This window comes from Halichoeres trimaculatus, unplaced genomic scaffold (genome assembly GCF_033239565.1).
Source record: "Halichoeres trimaculatus isolate MK-OKI-2021-1 unplaced genomic scaffold, fHalTri1.1 fHalTri1_scaffold_1, whole genome shotgun sequence".
In the NCBI taxonomy this organism is placed as follows: domain Eukaryota; kingdom Metazoa; phylum Chordata; class Actinopteri; order Labriformes; family Labridae; genus Halichoeres; species Halichoeres trimaculatus.
Genome location: NW_027437179.1, coordinates 26,332,260 through 26,351,276, shown reverse-complemented (window position 1 = coordinate 26,351,276; position 19,017 = coordinate 26,332,260). Strand labels below are relative to the sequence as shown.

Genomic DNA, 19,017 nt, shown 5'->3' with positions numbered 1-19,017 from the left:
GGACAGGACGATAAAATCTCAACTGAAACCCCAAAAATATAGACAATTTGTTTTTATTTAAGCTATGCATATCTCATCTTTTAAGTTTGTTCCCTTCATGATTGTCCAAACTTATTGCAAATATATTATTTATCATTTTACCTTCATTATATACATACAGGTGGGTCTTTCAAGTTATTGTACATGGTGTCAGTTGTACATGTTTGTCACTCTGCTTGCTCTTGTTTAGTACCGCATGTATTTTCTATCAAGCCTGAATGGAAATAGATCTTAATATAAAATCCTGTTTGTCAGATGGGAATGGAACAGAAGCTATTTAAACACAGACACCTGTTACATTTTCATATTTACAGTGACCGACATGTCACCAAAAAAATGGCAACAGTAAAGCAGACACATTCCATGTTCTTACATGCAAAGACAGACATGAAGCACGCGAAACAAAACTCTACCACTATACAAGTTTTAAACTACTTTTCAAACAAGCTAAGCCAGAGTAGTGCTATCATTTTTAGGGACAGAATGTGAAACTTAAATAATAAACACCAGAATAATAAAACATCAGAAAAGCTGTAACATTAATTGTCACGTTTTGACATGCCCTTTCCATGTATTACAAACCTTCCCTACTGTTGGTATACTTTGCTTCAAGTGATGTTAAGAAAATACCACTGAAACTGAGAGCTTTAAATGGATCAACACTTGGTACAGGTAGTGATCCAACATTTTTTCTTCTTTTTCATGTAATCGTCTCCAACCCTTTTTTTCCTCAGTGATACATCTCACTTCAATTGGCTGAGGAAGTTGATCAATCCTTGGTGAAATTCTCTGGGTTTGTCCATGTAGCAGGCATGACGGGCTCCTTCTAACTTGAGCACAGAGTGTTGTGGAAGTTGTATGAGGTTCTTGTGGGACTGGGCACCCAGGTTTGTGTCCAGAGCTCCAAAGACAATCAGAGTGGGAGTCTAGAAAAGAAAACAGGAGGGAGAAGACTGAGACAGCTCACAAATACACAGTTTAACATCAGCAAGCAGCTCAGTGGGGGTAGACACACTCTTTTAATAACAAAATGCAAGGCATAGATATGGATTTTATTCACTTTTGTATGCAAGTTTAAAAAAAAAAAAAAAAAAGTTAAAAAACATTAAACACTGTCAGTGGGGACAGAAAAGTGAAAAATCCCAGACAGCAAAGATTCATTATTGCAACAAACACCACCTTAGCTGATTTTCAAAAACAACCATACCTCTTGACCATAGACCATACAGATTTTTTTATATTTTGATAAATGAGTAATTCGGTTTTAAAATCATAACCAAAGACATAAAAAGAAATAACGAGCAGATTCCAAACATGAAAAAAACACCCCAAGACACTAACCTGAATACTCTGGTACTGCTGGGGAGAGTAACTTCGGGTACTGACTGGTGCTATAGGGATAAAGCCATGCAGCTGAGCATTGTTCTTAATGAGGAAGGGAATGGAGTAGCGTCCACTCATGGAAGGGCTCAGAAGCACAGCTGCTCTTACACCCAAGGACTCCATGAACCGAGAAAGGAGGTCTACACGATTCTGGTCGGTCTTCAAAGCCTCAGAGTCTGGTGACTTTCCATAACCTCCAGGAACAAGAAAAATATGGGCTTAAATAAATCTCTTTACACTTATTTTGACTGGACGTGCTGTGAGAGCAACAACTTCCATGTAACTAATGTGCTGCTTGAGTAACAGATGAATTGTGTTGCAACCAGACAAAAGTTGTTTATCTTGTTAGGTGTGTAATTACCTTGGGTGTCGCGACAAAACAAATGAAACAAGTAAACCCAGATATGCTATTTGATCTGCCAATACTCTCGATTTGGGGGTTTGTAGGTTGTGTGTAGGAAGCTAGCATCAAGTGTGCCTTGTTTAGTCATTACCTCTTAATAAATTGCATTGCGGTCATTTTCAAATATTATGCTATATATAATGATTGAACAATGTTGGTGCATAACACAGTTTAAATGCCTACCTGGTAGATCCATTGCTAAGGCCTGATATCCATTAGTTGCCAGAAGCGCCATTGTGCCAAGTTCTTCCCAGGTTTTGGATGTGAAGGCCTGGCCATGAAGAAGGACCACTTGCAATCTGTCAAAAGAAAAAGATTTGTTTTATGCTATCTTCTAAACTCCAGGGTTCTTGCACAACAGGTATCTGGCATTTTCATTTCCATGGATTAATGTTTAGTGCTTAAAAATTTTACAAATAGATATGTTGTAAGTATGCTGCCTTGTACCAGCTCACCTTGGCAATATCTGTCGCCCAGCTCCATCAACAGGTAAGGCTTCTCTGAAGAACAGTGGAGGGTCTCCAGGTAGTTGTCCGGTGCGGATAGATACATTAGTGGTTGAAACTGCTGGAGGTGCAGTGGACATCAGCCCTATTCTTTGAGCCTCCAGAGACGGCTCCATGCTGCCCTGGCGGATTGATGGTAGCAGCAGGTACAGTAGTATTGTGGCCAACAACACCAGACCCAAAACGACAAGGCGATTACGAAAGAAATTCATTTCTTCTCGATGGAACAAATCTAGAAATGATAGAAAGTGTATTATTTTTGATAACATCACATGGACTATACTCAATGTTTTTATGGAAAAAACAACAACAAAACAAACAAAGACTTGTTTCGCAAACAGTGTATTCTTCAAAACCACTCGCTGAGTTCAATTTGCAATGAAACATGTTAACATTAAGTGTAGCATTACACAGTTAATGTGCTGTGATATCAGACGATTCACTGTAACGATGAGAGGTGTACAGAGAAACAGCCCGACATTATAATCCTCAAAGTAAAGTTAATCCTGCATGAAGGAAGAAACATGCACAGGATAGTTGTAAGAAAACAGAAAATTCTTTAATATAGTTTAACCGAGAATCTGCCACAAAAGCTAACATTAGCTAAGCGTTACACCCCTCTTTTAGCTAGCGTTGACTCTCAGTACAATGGGACTCTGTGGGTGACAAGATGCAGAGGGGATGTAATGGGACGCATACCAACACAGAGGAGACAATGCTGCACACGCTCACAGACAGAAGGACGAAACCCGCTGATTAATCGCCATTTCTCCCTGTTTTCTAGCAGCTGGTAATAAGAGTTTCTTGAAGGCTTCGTCTAGACGTCCGCTGTGGCTGCCGTTTTTTTATCTGACAGATATTAACTGTAAGCCTGACGCAAGCTGTGGTGCATTTCATAGTGACAGGAAAAAATCCATTTTTATCGACCCTTTATTATATTTTAAGAAGCAACTAAACTACGTAGTAGTTATGGCCAGATACAGCCGTAAAGTATGAAGATTTTTTTAAATGAACGTCTCTCCCACACTCATCAACCGCGGTCCCCACATAGGGTCCACATCGTTTGTTTTTAGTCGAACCCAATTGGAGGCTGCACACAACAACTTTGAGAAACAAATCGTCACTTCCTGCTGAAGCACTAAGAAAATAAAGACGTGACTGTACAATCTATGAGTACTGCAGAACACATCAGTAATAGTTAACAGATAACCATTTAAATTCAGTATTTTGACTTGAATAATTTTGACATAAAAGTCGATAAAATCAAACTAAATCCTGAACGGATGATTTTATAATCGTATTGTTAAAAAGAAAAGCTCACCTAAATTTGCTTTTTGTGAATTACATCTTACTAGAAAAAAAGTAAGAGCTGCTGAATCTTGGGAAAAACCGCCGGCTGCTTTGATAACTTAATTTTTTTTTTCTATCATTCTTTTTATTTATTTCTTTTTTTTGACAAACCAATGCTAAACTTATACAGCACTTAAGTCAGTTCTTCAAATGTTCAAACCTTGACCTGACTTAACTTGTGGCTGTGTCAAGTGCTAAAAGTGGCTTTAATCAGGACATTTCTCATGTGAAAAACGTTTGCAGTATTTGCTTTATACCTCCAAAGATTTGTATAAATTGATGTATTGTTCGATTTATGCATTATAGCGTATAAAGATGTGGGCAGTGTCCTTTTACATAACCAGAATGCTTTCTGGATTTTAAAAAGCATGACTTGAAGAATAACCAGTTTACTGCCACTGTTAGCATCAGAATATCAAGAAACAGAAGGCTTTGCAGTTGAAAAGCTACATTCACTCTAAGTGTATAGTTAAATACTAAGTCATCAAGAAGTTTATGACTTAAGTTGTTTCTCAGCCTGAAGTGCCATACCCGCACCTTGCTGCACCTGACTGAGTCACTGCTCCAACAATGTAACATGTCCTCTGACCTTTGATCTTCCACTTCCCTTCAAATCTAGTGGAGGTAAATGTGATGTAAAGCTGGATAATACACTGATTTCATTTGCACACATTTTCATGCACCATATTTTTGTTTATTTGGCTGCTCTTTCTCTCTCTTTTTGTGGTATTGACTTTTTCTTTGTAAGTTTTAAAGATGTAGAGTAAGGTGTCAGAACATTGTATACAGATACAGGACTTCACAGATCAAGTTTTTCCAAATACTTTTAATATTTTTGCACAAATAGTAAAACTTTCCCTTCATGTATGGAATTTCTGCAGGCTACAGTCCCCAGGACAAAAGAGGGGACACAGAAATGAAAAAAAATCAAATAAGGACATATCTTTTGTAAAAGATGATTATACAATTATTTGAAATAAAAGAACCCTTTTGCAAATTTGGTTTAAAGCAACATCATTACATTAAGGCAGAACAAGACATGTAAATCAAGGTAAAGCATTACCTTACCAACATCAAGGCTGTTTAAAAATATAATGGAGTGCTACTAAAGCAAATTTAAAAGATTATGCAAGATAAAAATCACAAATTCATAGTTTAAGGTCTTTGATTGATAAATAGAAAGATTATTTCTCTTACTTAACAGGGTTAATAAAGTCTTGAATCAACATGTATGTGATCGTTTAAGTAATAAAAAAAAATCACTGCCCAATAAGAAAACTGAATATGTAAACAATAAAGAATTTTCTCTGAAAGTTTTTGGCATGTGTTGAAACCGCAAAAAATGCATTAATATCTAATGAGTGACATTTATCATTCTGTCATCCAGGCGTTTCTACTAGGAGATCATGAAAAATAAAATCTTATCTTCAGACTGGACTGAGCTGGAGAGTATGGAAAAGATAACCACATTCAGACATTCATTTTATCTAGACAAAATTCACAGTGGAACGTCTCTCTGGCGTGACACATCGAATGAAAAATTAAGTCAAAACACTGCATCGTACTGAAATGCACTGACAATTCACAACAAAGCCTCTGTACCAGCAAAAGACCACAATTTCACTCCTTTGAAGTGTCAAAATGAACTCAAGCCAGATTCATCTCAACCAAAAAGAAGGTAAAGTGCCAAAAGTAGACAAGGTTTACAAAATAAATGAAAATGTTTGCGATTTTCCATTGTAAAGTGTAAATAACAGCACAATTAAACACAGACATACTGGTACCCTAACAGATATCAGGTTGCTAACTACTTGTATTAGCAAAGCTGTATACAACAAACACAGTACCTACTTTATAAATATGAAACTGCTCAGCTAGCACCTGTCTAGGATATACATTAAAACTGAAATGAAATGACAGAAACTTATTATAAATGCAATGACATGGAAGGAACAAACTGCTGTACAATAAAGTTAAATGAACTTCTACATTATTTAACGTGAGTATTGTGAAAGACTAATACTGGGGTTCTGAAGCTGATGGATGGGTTATATTTTGTGATGATGGTATATATGTTTTGGATTTCAATTTTTCATATAATATTTTCCGAAAAGATCCCTTAACTCAGTTATAAAAAATGTTGCATCCATAAGAAAAATATTATGACATTTCTGTAAAGAAATTTTGACATCTCATTTGCAACTGAATAAGAAAAAATACAATGTTTATATTTAAAGCATATTTAAGTTGGCTTTGATCATTTCATCTCAACTTACTTGACATGACTTACATAACGACAACATGTTGTGTTACAGTTAAGGTGCAAGTACCAATTGACCCACTGGTCAGACTTGATAACAGCTGATATATATGGCTAAAATTCAGAGTCATGTTAATGGTTTTATGACGTTTTTGATCATATATTCTGTTTCACAGTTGTATCCATGTTTCTTTGAAAACAGCACTACAGCTCTATCTACATTTTCTCATATACACTTCAATGGTTAATAAAATCAAACTGGAAGGCATTTAATGTTACTATCAATAAAAAGCCCTCTGCCTAGGAGGGGGCTGAGATGAAAATCTCTCTAATCATTAACTGTAAACAATGGCACCATATACAAAAAGCACTTAGTAATTCGGTTAAGGCACAACTAGGATCCAAAGCAGGCAGGTCTGCCGTGTTCTAAAGAAAAAGGATAATGGAAGCTATTGGAGACTCTATGTGTCCACCTCCCAGATTAATAAACCATTTGAGTTTTTCAAGAGGCTGTCTGAAAAGCACTTAACACCTGGGACCTTTCTCGAACTACCTCTACACAAACCCACTTTTTGCATACTCCTGTGGAGGACCCCCTGTATTGGGTTCCAGGTTTCTATCTCTAGCTGTAGAAACTGTAGAGGGGATGGGTTGTTCCCTTCAGCAGCCAGTCTGTTAATCTGTGGACTAACTAAAACTAGCATAACACTGGCACAACAGTTTGTGTTCAGTCATAGAATGGTGCCTCAACACCAGAAGTTTTAAAATTGCTTCAATTAAATAGATGACAAGTATCACAGATATATATATAAAAAAAATCTATACACAACTCAAATGGAAGCTGAGTCTGTGTTTTTGTCTTTCAGTAAAAAAAAAAAAAAAGTCTTATACTCAATATAAGCTCATTTAACAAGACCTGTTCAGAGAAAAGTTTTAGTTTAAGAATTTTTAAGACAATAATGATGACTGAATGGTTGTTAAGAGTATAAAAAATCTGCCAACTGGGTAATAAATAATTCAATGAGATGTGCTAGGATTCCAGTTTTTGCAGTCCTTTATATTCAGAACGTAATTCAGCAAATTCTAGCTGTAAAACTGCAACAGCTTTTAATTTGATTCCTATATGTTTTGTATTTACAGGCACTTGAAAATAATAAGCAGTTAATGAACAAAAAAAATTAAAAAAGGTCAGGAGTGTTGTGTCATCTGTGGAGTGATTTTTAAGAGTCTGCTCAACGGTTGTCATGTACACTGTGTATAACAGTGTATTAACAAGAAAAACATGATAACTGGAAATTTCTTGTAGTGAGGGGTGTTCATCCGAAATGCTTGCAGCTGTATCTAAACCCTACGCCGTGCTTCATTCAGCTGTGAGGAGTGAGCCAGATCAAAAAGAGGCCAATGGTATGCTACACTATAGAACAATAGAGCAATGGCATATGCTGGTGGTTCAGCAATACGTCACTAGGGGGCCAGAAGAATGTGAGGAGCCCTTGATAGGACATAAAACACATTCTCACATTGCTTAACATGCCTCCAGGTTCCAGCAAGGATCAGGCTGCTATGATGTGGGAGCTTGTTACTGTTGCTTCAGATTTAATTTTGACTGGCTAACAGATTAGCCACTGGCTACAGCTAGATTACTTCTTTGTTGTGATGGAACCGAACCATACCATCTTTTAAGACACAGAGAAATGTGCATTCAACTGGGATTTCAATAAAGTCAAAAATGTCTTGTTGTATTATAAAACTGATGACAATGATAGAACTAGCACATGCTGCTAGCTCTCTGGTGGCAAGTATTTGGCCAGGCCACATGCCACTGAATTATCAGCATATGTTGTAGCATGCCATTACCATTCAGCCATTGGCCCAATCTTGGATCTGGTGACTACAGATGCACGGCATCAGACAGCGCTCACTCAATGATGGGGAGTGAGTTGGGATGATCAGGTGTGAGAAAGGCCCCTTTAATAAACAATGATAGTAATATGCAGGTGCAGAGTCCCTGTAGGTTTCTTCTTTGTTTATAAGTTGTTTGTCACAATCTGTCAAGTTATCAAATGTACCTTTCTACTATTTTTGCTTTCTTATATCTTGTTTGCATTGCATTGTCCACAAGAAATAAATGTTAAGAAAAAGTGAACTGCTACAAGACCTCATCACCTGGAGGTCAGGGTCAGCATGGGACCTGACAGAGGCCTTCAAAATAAAGTTATTATACGTGCAAACTTGATACAAAAAAAAAGAGAGAAGTTCAATTTTAAAAGATGAAAACAAGCCCAAATAAGAGGTCCTGAGATTGGAGCTCTGCTGATGCAGCTTGTCATTTGGCTGGGATAAAAAATCTCCTGACTTGCAGGGAAATGGACAGACTGACTGTTGCTCTGAATGATCAGTAGTGCAAAGAAACTCACCACCTTCACGTTAAAAAATCTGGACTGCCCTGCTCAGGGCTGGCAGATGGGCTGAATATTTTCAATTTCCTCAGTGTAGCAGAGCGAAAAGTCCAAGTGGGAGTAAAAAGCAGAGAGGCCAGGTGCCTAAGACAGAAGAGCCTCTATTCTGCCCCTCTGAACAGGTCTCACCTCTGTACCCACTGTAGCACTGGCACTGGAAGTGTGTGCGAAAAATATTCAGCTCGGCACGGCCAGGACTGCCTGAAACCTTCAGCTGGCCATGCTGACTGATGATGCTGTGTGTTGAGGGGCTGAGATGTAGGTACACATCACTGTCTGGTATTCTGCGTAAACAGCGGCCATGAGATTTACACATCTCCTGACTGCACTGTTCTGCAGCTGTAGACACATTAAGCAGGTACCGGCCCAGCAGTCCCTGGAGATATCCATTAATGCTCTTGCAGTTGGCCTACGGCGACAAAAAAAGTGATGTTAACCAAAACTAACAAAAAATAGACAACAGGGCAATGGCTAAAAAGAGAGGGTGGGACTCTTACATTGCTGCTGCCGTAGTATGTGTCCCCCCAGAAGACTACACCTGCAGCACCAAGTGCAACACTCTCACCGATGGTGGAGACCAGATCCATCTGCAACATTTACACAAACTTTTCAGTATTCTACTTTAAAGTGATGAAACTATAATGTTAAAAAGCAACACTTTTACAAATTTGTACCACACAAAAAGACTTTCACCATATCATGTTTAAAATCTGTTTCTCTTTAACTCTGTCAGTGCAGTACAAGTAGTGCAATTGCAGAAACATTATTGCATGTTGCTGATTTCATTCACTGGTACCCCTAAATAAAAATGATAAAAAAGATATCTGTTGACGCTTTCTGCATTTAATCAAATGACACTTAAGTCATCTTACCTCAGATAGAAAGGTCATTAGACTGATGTAAGTAGGGCGGGTGTAAACAAAAACAGGGCGTGCCAACCCATCGCCAACAGATGCCAGACGCATTGCCTCCTTCACCCTGTTTCGGACAAAGAGACGCCCATGATGTGTGGAGCTTAGCACAGATCCCATGTAGATTGATGGAAAGAGGGCTGTACACTCCATCCACAACCAGTTAAGTTGATCGTTGCGTGCAATCTCCACAGCAGGGCAGCGTCCAGTGTAGTTCTTCAAGCCACCCCTGTAGTCATGGTTGTAACAATCTGGAAACAGGTAGAAGCCCCAAAGCTGATTTGGCCTCAGGTTCTTGGCATGTCTCAGGGTCTCCAGCATGAATTTGCGCGCAGACAGCTCAAACTCCTGCTGTGCTACTTTTCCCACTTGTTCAGGGGTCCACTGTGGATTCTTTTCGGCCACCAGCATACGAGATTTATTTCGATAGATATCTTTAGTATCCCAATTTCGGATCCACAATGGTCTCCATTCCTCCCAGTCAATAACAGCCAAACCTTTTGCCTCTGGCTCTCTGATATATTTTTTAACACCTTCAGGCATCTTCTCGTAGTGCTGAGTAAGGCTGGCAAGCTGTGGGAGACCCCCGTTTACTGGTCTGCCACCACGCTCATAATATGGATACAACCCAAGGCGCTCCTTATAGAAGATTGTTAGGTTCTGCCGGACAAAGCCTTCATTGGGGGATGCTACAATGTCAAACTGGTCCAAGGACAAAGTTACACCATGTCGTGGGAGACAATCCTGTGTTGGGGCATTCCAAACAAGGAGAACTGGCTTCTGGGAATATAATGGCCATCTTGTCTGCTTTACATCTGCTGAACACAAGACTGTCCATGAAGCCAACAGAGAAAGGAGCAACAGAGGCATTTTGCCAGAGATGAAAGGGCAAAATGGATCCTTCATGGTTACTGCTCAACTCCCCTTTTTTACTGTAACACAAAAATGAATTATGTAACAATCAGCAAAAATAAGTTCAAACAAATATTTCATCATGTTTCCATAGCTGACAAGGGAAGTGAACACTTTCAGTCTTAATGGACAACTGTTATTCAGAGAAAAATGACAGAGAGTAAATATTTTAATTGTGTGGCTGAAATATGTGTTATACGTAATGTTCGCATGTCTGAAAACAACTTCTTAAGATGTGGCTGTTTTCCCAAAACAAAGTATATGATCTTTCCTGATTTCGTGACGTCATAGATAGAGTACGTTTGGGTGAACCTTTTAAAAACGACCAACTGGATGAAAAATAAAGCACGCACACTGAGTAATCAGATGACTGGGACACGGTTTACTAAATGTGGTTATGGCGGTCTACTTTAACTTCCGAAATCAGCTTGGGAAACTTAATGTATTGCTTGGAAGCTTATAAACAATGATTCAATGAAAATACATAAAATACAGATTTTTACACTCTGTCAGTTTTAATTTTATTTCGTTCATGATACTAAGTTTTATATATAAAAAAAAAAAAAAGTTTTATTGAAACCAAAAGGCGTTCAATATTAGCTAACGTTTCATCTTCCAACTGACCTGTTCCGATGGAGCTGGCCGAACGGTCTTCTTCCACTCGTACTACCGTCAACTAAATTACTTTTCCAGCGCCCTGCCATGTGAGAAGTCACAGTCATAGTTCTCAGTCCATGTCGATGATTAACAGAATTTGTCAGCTAAAGCTAACACGAACCACCACATGAGAAGTGATGACGGGAGGAAACGTTGGGCAACAACAGCTCTGAGTGTTGAGCTCCTGGGTAGGGGGGTTCAAAATATACGAAGCAAGTCATTTGTTTTGTCCAGCAATTTTCATAAATATAGAAAAGGATTCTAAATTAAAGTTACTTTTGATTTTACAGTTAACTATGGAGCTAACCTAATCCCCCATAACTAATGAAATTTCGTGTTCCTGTGCCGATAACCCTTTCACTCCAGAGTGGTCTGTTCCTCAAATACTGCTATGTGACGTCAAGCTAACAAAATATTCACTTCCGGGTGGACACCGAGAAGACAGTCGAATGGATGTGTAAAGGCAAGAGCCTGGTGCCTTTATTTTAAAGAAATAGGGACATAGTTACACAATTAAAACTAAACTCAAAACTTGGGGGAGTGGGGTGCAGACTGTTAAAACGGAATACTGTAACGAAACAGTCACAACCCCTCATCCGTATACATAATAATAACGGTACTGATTAACTAAGGAATTGATATTGGGAAACACTACATGTAGACTGAGATGTTGACACTCTGGATAAGAAACGTAAACAACTAAATTAAAAGAAATAAATTCGTTACTAAAAAAAACTAAATTTTAAGACAGTGAAAGAGAATGAGATGCACCAAAATTTTAAGATATTAATAAGATGATTGAATAACTAAATGAAAACACAACAAACTTAGATTAAAATTATATGACTAAAATATATTAAATTTTAACTAGGTAGACAAGTAAAATTTATTAAAATTAAGGTAAAAGCCAGACTTAAAAGGTAGATCTTGAGCTTGCTTTAAAAATGTTCAAACTTGGAAGTCCTTCATTTTAGAATTGAGTGAGAGTGTGGTCAGTCATGTTACACTTAGTTGTTGACTTAAGAGCATTTTGCCTTTGAAAAAAAACTCTGGACGTTTAAAACACACCCAAGCTACATTTCTCTCGGAGTAATCAAAATTTAAACATCAGAAGGATTGGTGAAAGTAAATTATATTCTGAGAAACAAAATGTGCATGACATCTGTTGTTGCAAGGCATGTTCAAATCATATCACTTACCAGCTACCTTTTTTGTCTTTAATCCCCAGATGAAAGTAGCTCAATCAAGCTGATCCTGATGGAAACATGCTATTGAATCTGCTTTACTGTCATATTTGAAGGAGAAAAGGCAGTTTTCCATTCAAGTTTGTGGTCCACTGCTGACTGCTTTTTAAATATCCAGTAAGCCCCACCTCTGTCTGAGCTCAGTCTTACACACATGAGCAACCTCACTGTGGGATTTAACCTTGTCCCCTTTACAACGAGAGCTGTCTGAAGCAAATCCACTCTGGCTTTATGTCTTTGACAGATCCAATTGATACACATCCAATCTATTATGTTAGGAGTCTAATGATTGAATGTTAGAGACATGGCAAATAAATTACAAAAATATTGTCAAGGTTTTCATTTTAAAACTAGAACTCAGGAATTCTAAAACACAAATGCAAAGCTAATACATTAAAACCAACTCACAGCTGAACCAAGATTTCAGATACACATGCCTTCCTCATGATCCTCTGATGTAGAACAAAGCTTACTTGGACAAAACACACACAGCATAAGATGTGCTGAAAAGGCTTTAGAATCTATTATGAAGATTTGGCACTCTGAAAATAATTTCTGCATGCTTGTTCAGAGAAGGTCAAATTTTGGTCATCATATGACTTCCAATCTTATGAACAGTTACCTTTTAAAGTTTTAGCAATAATACTAACTAGTTCTACTAAATTGTTTTACCAGGTTTATCAGATCAGATCATGGAATTGAGAAAGCAACAGCACCGAGTTACAGCAGTGATAAATAAAAAAAGCAAAATGTGGGTTTGAGTACTTATATATCAATAATATATAGCAGTGGTTCTCAACTGGTCCTGGCTCCAGGACACATTCACCCCTTGATGACAAGCCTCAACTTATCGAGGAAACTTTTCAACATCTCAATTTTCTTTTATGAAAATCTGGAGCAGTTGTGATGCTGAAATAGTAAAGCATTTCACAGTAAGCCAACAAGTCACTGCTCAAAACACATTGAGGGTTTCGTCCTTGATAGACGAAAATTCATATCTTATATAGGTGTGGTTGTAGCTGTATTTTTAGTACATAAAAACATTTTTTGTGGGTCTTTTATACTATTGAGTGGCTGGCATCAAGGGAATTACTGCTACCTATTGCTAAGGATCATGAATAGCTTGCACTTAGCTGCACAAAAAATACAGTTCAAAATGAATGTATAGATTGGTTTTGTAATATATTATTGCCCAAGAAAAGCCTCCCCCACCCCCAAATCTCTTTTTCAGGTCTTGGCCTGAAAGAATTCACCAAAGCTTTATAATGTGATGGGTTACTACTTTTTTAAAGTTTAAGGTCAGTCTTTTGGATTCAGAAAAACTTTCTTCACTAATTGATGCCACAATTTGAGGACTAAGCATTGAACCATGTGATATTCTCCCCTCATAGCAATAGGGACAGGAAAGATAGCCATGACCACTAAGAGCAATATTCCCCTAACTGTTTTACTGTCATAGTTACGGTCACATCAGCTGCTCTGTTGTGTAATCTTTAAGATAAGTATGTGATAGTGGCATGTTTTAACTTAAGGATAGATGTCAACACAGCTATAATAAGCTAAAGATTAATCAGATGTGGACAGTGTTTTAAGGTCACAATGTTCTTTATCTGTTGTGGGATAAAAGAAATAAACATCCATCCATATAGATACTTGCTGTGATGTCAATATCTGAGTGATTCTGTTTGCATCAGAAGGTCACTCTATAAAATGGAGTTAGGTGGTTGCTCTGTGTTAGACTGAGTTAAGTTACTTGTGAGACAAAACTTCTGGAATAATCACTGTTTGTACTTCAAGAGGAAGTAAACCCAATGAGAGAGCTTGAGAAAAGTAAAAGGATAATTCAGCTGTCTTATCCTAAGTTATTCTTGATTTCCTTGTTACTGTTTCCCATGTCAAAGGCCAGCCACCACATGCAGCTGTGTGTAATGTAGAAGAATTCCCCAAGTATTTTTAATGACACGGTAAAACATGGTAATGGTTCCAGTGAAAAATTCCAGACAGCAAAACACAATGCCTGGCCAGTGGTTTGTTGAATTGTGTTTTCTCTTTCGCTCTCATAGCATTAAACATGCTATCACCTGCATAGCTTTGTAAAAGCAAACAGCTAAAAGTAGTTTAAGGGCCATGTCTTCTGCAGACTCAGCTGAAAAAAGGTACTTGCCCAGAGGTGAAAGAGCTTTAAAAAAAAAATGCGTTGAGCAAAATCATTTCATGGAAGCAATAAAGTAGAGCGGATTTTGGCACAGCCCTCTTCACCCTCCAAGGAGAACAATATCGGATAGCTTTGCACAAAAGCCTTTCCCAGGGAGGCTGCACTGATGGCATTCAGTCCATCCTTAACTTCATCTATCCCTCATTAGTGGATACACATACACATACACATACACATCATTTCCAATAACGGGTCGCCTTTGCAATTTCCTATGCAGGTGGTTCATTTCATCACAGGTGGAGGCCAGACGTATTATTACCATTACACGGGTGAACAGATCCTGTCAGTTCATCTTAGTGTTTAACAACCTTGTCAAAAATGAGCAGAATCCTCTGTCCTAATTGGAATATTTCATGAATGGCAATTAGAGCTTTCCAAATAACAGTTTTTAAAGTCCTGACAGGCCACATTTTACACAGAGGTAAAGAGATTTCCTCCTATAAACTCCTTCATATTAAACCACAAAAAGCATGTTTAAGTATTTCAGCCACTACGTAAAAAATGAATGTTTTCCTGTGTATAAGACTTAATCAGCGAAAATGTGGTCTGAGCCAGGATTTAGAACAACCCAATCCCTCTAAAGCCACTAATATAGTATCTGCATACATTTCCCACCATATAGATCAAATGTCCTGGACATTAATGGTTAAAGCTCATTTTTTCACATTTTTTCACATTGAAGAGCCATAAAAATATAAAAGGGTGAATGAAATGCTCCAGGTAAACCTTTAGTTAAAATTCTTTTTTCTTTTAAATTGGAATCAGATGGTCATACAACCATTGTTTTACTCCTGAAGGTGCCTTAAGCTCACTGAACCATGAAATGATTGATCCACAACTTTTACCCACTGTTGTCTGGTTAAGCACCCTCACCTTCAAAATTAAAGGTATTTGGTAATAAGTGTTGGACATTTTTTCTCCCTCCATTGTGAAAATTTGTGGTATATATGCACTTAATCATGCATACAAACTGTTATGCAATAACAACACAAATCAGCAACATGACACAGTTCAGCATTTCAAAACTGTAATTAAAAAACAGTCATAATAAATTAAAAGTGAAACAGAGTATGCTGAAGCAGCAAAGGAAACAACAGGATCTCTTACTAGACTCACTGTTGCTGTGTACACGTGTGGCTCTGAGGTCACTGAAGTCAGTCCATCACATTGAAAATATGACATGAATCCACATCAGAACTTGTGAGTCACTGATTGTCAACTCCTTAGGCTATTACGGATAAGCAGATCCTGTCCCATGCATAATAAAGCAAGTCACGGTGTTGAAAAACTAAAGTGTGCACTTAAACTTCCCAGCTCTTGGTATGAACGTGAAACCAGAACTGGTCGCTGTCTTCTCATCCTGTCAAGTTTGAGTAATCATCCTGTAAAACATTCTGCAGCGAAAAGAAAAATCAGAGGACTCTGCCATCTCTATCCCATGTCTGCACACGCGCTCACACTTACATGCATACAAACCAATGTCTGTAAACTGGGGAGGTTTTGCCAACTTTGCACCCTTCTAGATCTCCACTGGTGACCTATTCTGTGTCAAACTGCACACAAGCCAAAAACAGATCACATGCAGAGGCTCAGCACACATTGCATCAGCCTGTCCACATAAGGGCATCAAATACATCAAGAGATCATGTTATTTTAAAAGGTGGTTCAGGCTTCCAGCTGTGGGGGAAACCACTGGACGGAGCTGACACTGTGACAAGTCCAAGACACTCCTCAGACTTCATCAGGCTTCACAGAGGACAACTGGGAAATCTACATGGATGCAAGGGTGGTCCAACTTTATAATTCCCTAAAAGAAAATAAGAAGATCAAAATTAAGAGGACGAGAATATAGAGAGGTAACTGATGCTTACTAAAGTCATGCTGGATCTCCTCACCTGAGGCGTGAGATTCTTTTGAATCTTCTTCAGCTTGGCTCTCTTACGTCCATTTTTTGTCACAATTGTCTCTTCATAGAATTCATGGGCCAAGTCACCGTCTTCATCAAAATACATAGAGCTGCAGGAAAGTGAACCAGGTTATTTATTTATACCTATACATGAATATCTGTATGTATATGTATATACACCAGTCTAACCTTGAGTAAATGCTCAAAGAACTGGATGTTTACAGAAAAATGCGCAAAAGATTCCACATGAATCTTTCAAAAATAAATATTCAGGTCTTTTTCCACATTATTTAAATGGTGTTAAGCAAAAGAAATGTGTAGACACCAAAAAGGGTAGTTTTTAAGGTGAGCCCAGCCTATGAGTATGTGGGCATTTGCGTTACAGGCCATATTTCAACCTAAACAGCATATAATAGTTCAAAACACTTGTCAAATGACCTTTCATATTAGTTTTTGGAAAATAAAGAAGATACAACTGTGGAGGTCGGCTGAGTATGGGTTACAACTGCAGACCGTCTTTTTCTGGCTATGCAAAGAGGATGTGAAGGTCAAAAGTTTCTATACTTTAACCACATGCAGCATACAATAAAGAATAAATATTCCCTATGTGACAAACCTATCACACCTTACAGAAATATGCAGGAGGTCAAATGCTGCTCTGGCCACATTTACCTTCGTCTGGTGAACACAAAAGGTGTTGCCCCCACGAAACTTCGGACTCTCGCCAATGTTTGCTCATTTCCATCTTTGGTTGGGTCTTCGGTACTACCTGAGCCAGAAAAAGGCCAATATCCTTTGGATTTGGAGCCGCTCCCACCCATCTTCAGCTGCAGCGCATTATTTTCTTCTGTCCTAGGACTGCCAGTGGTTCCTACAGTGATACTGTGCCAGATTGAAAAATGATGTCAGGACTACGAAACCTGTGAAAAGTAACACATTAAAGAGTGGAGTTTGGTCAATTTACTCAGTATGTAAACCCTCAAGACAAATACATTTTTTGAAAATACTACACAAAGATCCTGTTCTAGGTAAGAAAGAAAAGAGGACAGAAGACGCGTTAATAACGATCCTGTGTTCATCGTTTTGACTGAATAAACAATAGTTTACAGAAAAAAAACAATAAAATGTACAATGCCTTTACATCTACTTGTACAGTTTTTTCCAAAACTTTACAGTCGACGTTCTGCAAATCTTATCAGAAAGAGTACCTTAATTTTATGACTATCATCGAAGACAAAATAGAGGGCAGAGTACGAACTTGGGTTCAGGTTTGTCATAATTTCGCTCATTGGATAATTACAACGTTATAGAGTACAGGAGGTCAGTTAAATAGTAATGCAATCAGATCACTTAAACCATAAATTCGCGCACAGTCTGGCAAGGTCGTACATATGACTGCTCTTGTGTGTAGCTTTTTATAAGACCAGATTTAATGGGCAGTCCAGTTTGAGAAAATGCTGAATAATGTGTCACCCCTGCCCTGAGTCTGGAAATTTCGGTAGCTGTAGTTCTCTGTAGGAGCAGCTAACTTAGCTTGCAAGCTTTGACCGACAAAACGACCAAGAAGTTGGTCTTACTTTGGTTGGACAAAACGGCGGTTATGTCACTTAATGTCCTGATTATAGCATTATCATAGGCAGACAGTTAGCACTCTGTCACTAGCATTAGCCAGGTCAACATGTTTCCAGCGTTTACCGACCATACACAAAGCTAACATTAGCTGGCCTGATAACTGTTATTTATCGCGTCAAACTTACTTGTCCAGCACATACCTAAATTTGGTTTTGGTGGGTTCGCAGCTTTGAAATATTCTTTGATAATTTTTTAATGTCAGGTTGGTAAGTATAGTTGCTGCAAGCAGAGACCTCAAAATACGCACAGCTACGTTGGCTGTTAATGCTAGCGGTGCTAACAAACGTTGATCTTCTTCAGGCTGTCGGCAACCGACTGATAAAAGAGGTTTTGGTACACTAGCGCCATCACATGGGAGAAGTGTGGAGCTACAACACTTGTCCAAACAGACACTTAAGTTGTAAAAGTAAATGATCAACTTCATCTATGATAAATATTGCTTCGTAGGGATGTCACCTTGTGATATCCTTCATAGTACTTATATTTTTTTAGTCACGTTAGTATTAGAGCTATATTTATCATAGCTTAAGTTATAAAAGAAAACAATCATTTACTTATTGACTTTACTGACTTACTTTGTGGAAACTTCTTTAGGCCAGAAAAAAGGAGACTGAGTCTTTGAGCTTTTCCATAATAGAGCCATGCATTTGATCACAGCATTCATAGCCACTTTAACAAACGTAATCTTGTTCTTCTTGTCGGCAGGGACATCAGAAGTGTTACCAAGTGGTGCTAATTATAGGTGAGTTAGGGATCTCAAACCCTGTGATTTCCTTGTGTTTTTTGCATTGATCCCCAGTATTGTTTTAATTTATTACAGATCCAGAACATATAGGATTTCCTATCTTGGACAGAGGTCTGAAATACAGTTGTTCTTATGGAGTCTTTCTGATGTGAAGCCTTCACAATTTTGTGTCAGTAAATCCCTACTGCCAGGTCACACGTTTTGTAGAACGTCTTCACAGTTTACATGGTCTAGAGATACCCATTTCCTGAATGAGGTTCTTACCCTGAATGCAATGCAAGTGTCAACATTGTCAACTCTTTCTCTAGGTTTACAGGATCAGTGTGTCGCAGACTGTATGTAAAACCTAAAATCTCAATATCATCAATTACAATGCTGAATATTTTTTATCAGTT

At 38.1% G+C, this 19,017-nt stretch overlaps 3 protein-coding genes across 6 annotated transcripts; all 3 read right to left on the bottom strand.

Annotated features, from left to right (window-relative positions):
- Positions 1 to 78: 78 nt before the first annotated feature.
- Positions 79 to 3,411, bottom strand: abhd14a (abhydrolase domain containing 14A). Of its 2 annotated transcripts, none has more exons than XM_074676779.1 (5): positions 2,742 to 2,947; positions 2,281 to 2,563; positions 2,009 to 2,124; positions 1,381 to 1,616; positions 79 to 965 (listed from the first exon to the last, which is right to left on the bottom strand). In XM_074676779.1, exons 2-5 carry the CDS (start codon positions 2,541 to 2,543, stop codon positions 783 to 785), a joined length of 798 nt encoding a protein of 265 aa, XP_074532880.1. In that variant the 5' UTR covers positions 2,544 to 2,563; positions 2,742 to 2,947; the 3' UTR covers positions 79 to 782. The 2 variants fall into 2 exon arrangements, with proteins under 2 accessions (XP_074532880.1, XP_074532871.1); XM_074676770.1 differs by lacking the exon at positions 2,742 to 2,947 and adding an exon at positions 3,031 to 3,411 and having other exon boundaries at positions 80 to 965.
- A 1,130-nt stretch (positions 3,412 to 4,541) lies between these two features.
- On the bottom strand, positions 4,542 to 11,247 carry hyal2b (hyaluronidase 2b). Its single transcript, XM_074677328.1, has 4 exons — positions 10,848 to 11,247; positions 9,273 to 10,243; positions 8,898 to 8,987; positions 4,542 to 8,809 (listed from the first exon to the last, which is right to left on the bottom strand). Exons 2-4 carry the CDS (start codon positions 10,215 to 10,217, stop codon positions 8,429 to 8,431), a joined length of 1,416 nt encoding a protein of 471 aa, XP_074533429.1. The 5' UTR covers positions 10,218 to 10,243; positions 10,848 to 11,247; the 3' UTR covers positions 4,542 to 8,428.
- Positions 11,248 to 15,031: 3,784 nt separating this feature from the next.
- On the bottom strand, positions 15,032 to 18,198 carry tusc2b (tumor suppressor 2, mitochondrial calcium regulator b). 3 transcript variants are annotated; one of them, XM_074677388.1, is made up of 4 exons: positions 18,018 to 18,198; positions 16,918 to 17,127; positions 16,235 to 16,355; positions 15,032 to 16,146 (listed from the first exon to the last, which is right to left on the bottom strand). In XM_074677388.1, exons 2-4 carry the CDS (start codon positions 17,064 to 17,066, stop codon positions 16,081 to 16,083), a joined length of 336 nt encoding a protein of 111 aa, XP_074533489.1. In that variant the 5' UTR covers positions 17,067 to 17,127; positions 18,018 to 18,198; the 3' UTR covers positions 15,032 to 16,080. The 3 variants fall into 3 exon arrangements, with proteins under 3 accessions (XP_074533489.1, XP_074533412.1, XP_074533324.1); XM_074677311.1 differs by having other exon boundaries at positions 15,035 to 16,146; positions 16,918 to 17,165; positions 18,003 to 18,197; XM_074677223.1 differs by having other exon boundaries at positions 15,039 to 16,146; positions 16,918 to 17,165; positions 18,018 to 18,196.
- Between the last annotated feature and the right edge of the window lie 819 nt (positions 18,199 to 19,017).

Coding starts and splice junctions, on each gene's coding strand:
- abhd14a (XM_074676770.1), bottom strand. CDS start 2,543: ATGAATTTCTTTCGTAATCGCCTTGTCGTTTTGGGTCTGGTGTTGTTG. Junction 1,617..2,008: donor CTTAGCAATGGATCTACCAG/GTAGGCATTTAA, acceptor TTGTTCCTGGAG/GTTATGGAAAGTCACCAGAC. Junction 966..1,380: donor AGCAGTACCAGAGTATTCAG/GTTAGTGTCTTG, acceptor TTTCTTTTCTAG/ACTCCCACTCTGATTGTCTT.
- hyal2b (XM_074677328.1), bottom strand. CDS start 10,217: ATGAAGGATCCATTTTGCCCTTTCATCTCTGGCAAAATGCCTCTGTTG. Junction 8,988..9,272: donor TAATGACCTTTCTATCTGAG/GTAAGATGACTT, acceptor TAAATGTTGCAG/ATGGATCTGGTCTCCACCAT. Junction 8,810..8,897: donor CATACTACGGCAGCAGCAAT/GTAAGAGTCCCA, acceptor TTGTCGCCGTAG/GCCAACTGCAAGAGCATTAA.
- tusc2b (XM_074677388.1), bottom strand. CDS start 17,066: ATGGGTGGGAGCGGCTCCAAATCCAAAGGATATTGGCCTTTTTCTGGC. Junction 16,356..16,917: donor TTTGTGTTCACCAGACGAAG/GTAAATGTGGCC, acceptor ACTTTCCTGCAG/CTCTATGTATTTTGATGAAG. Junction 16,147..16,234: donor AAAAGAATCTCACGCCTCAG/GTGAGGAGATCC, acceptor ATTTTCTTTTAG/GGAATTATAAAGTTGGACCA.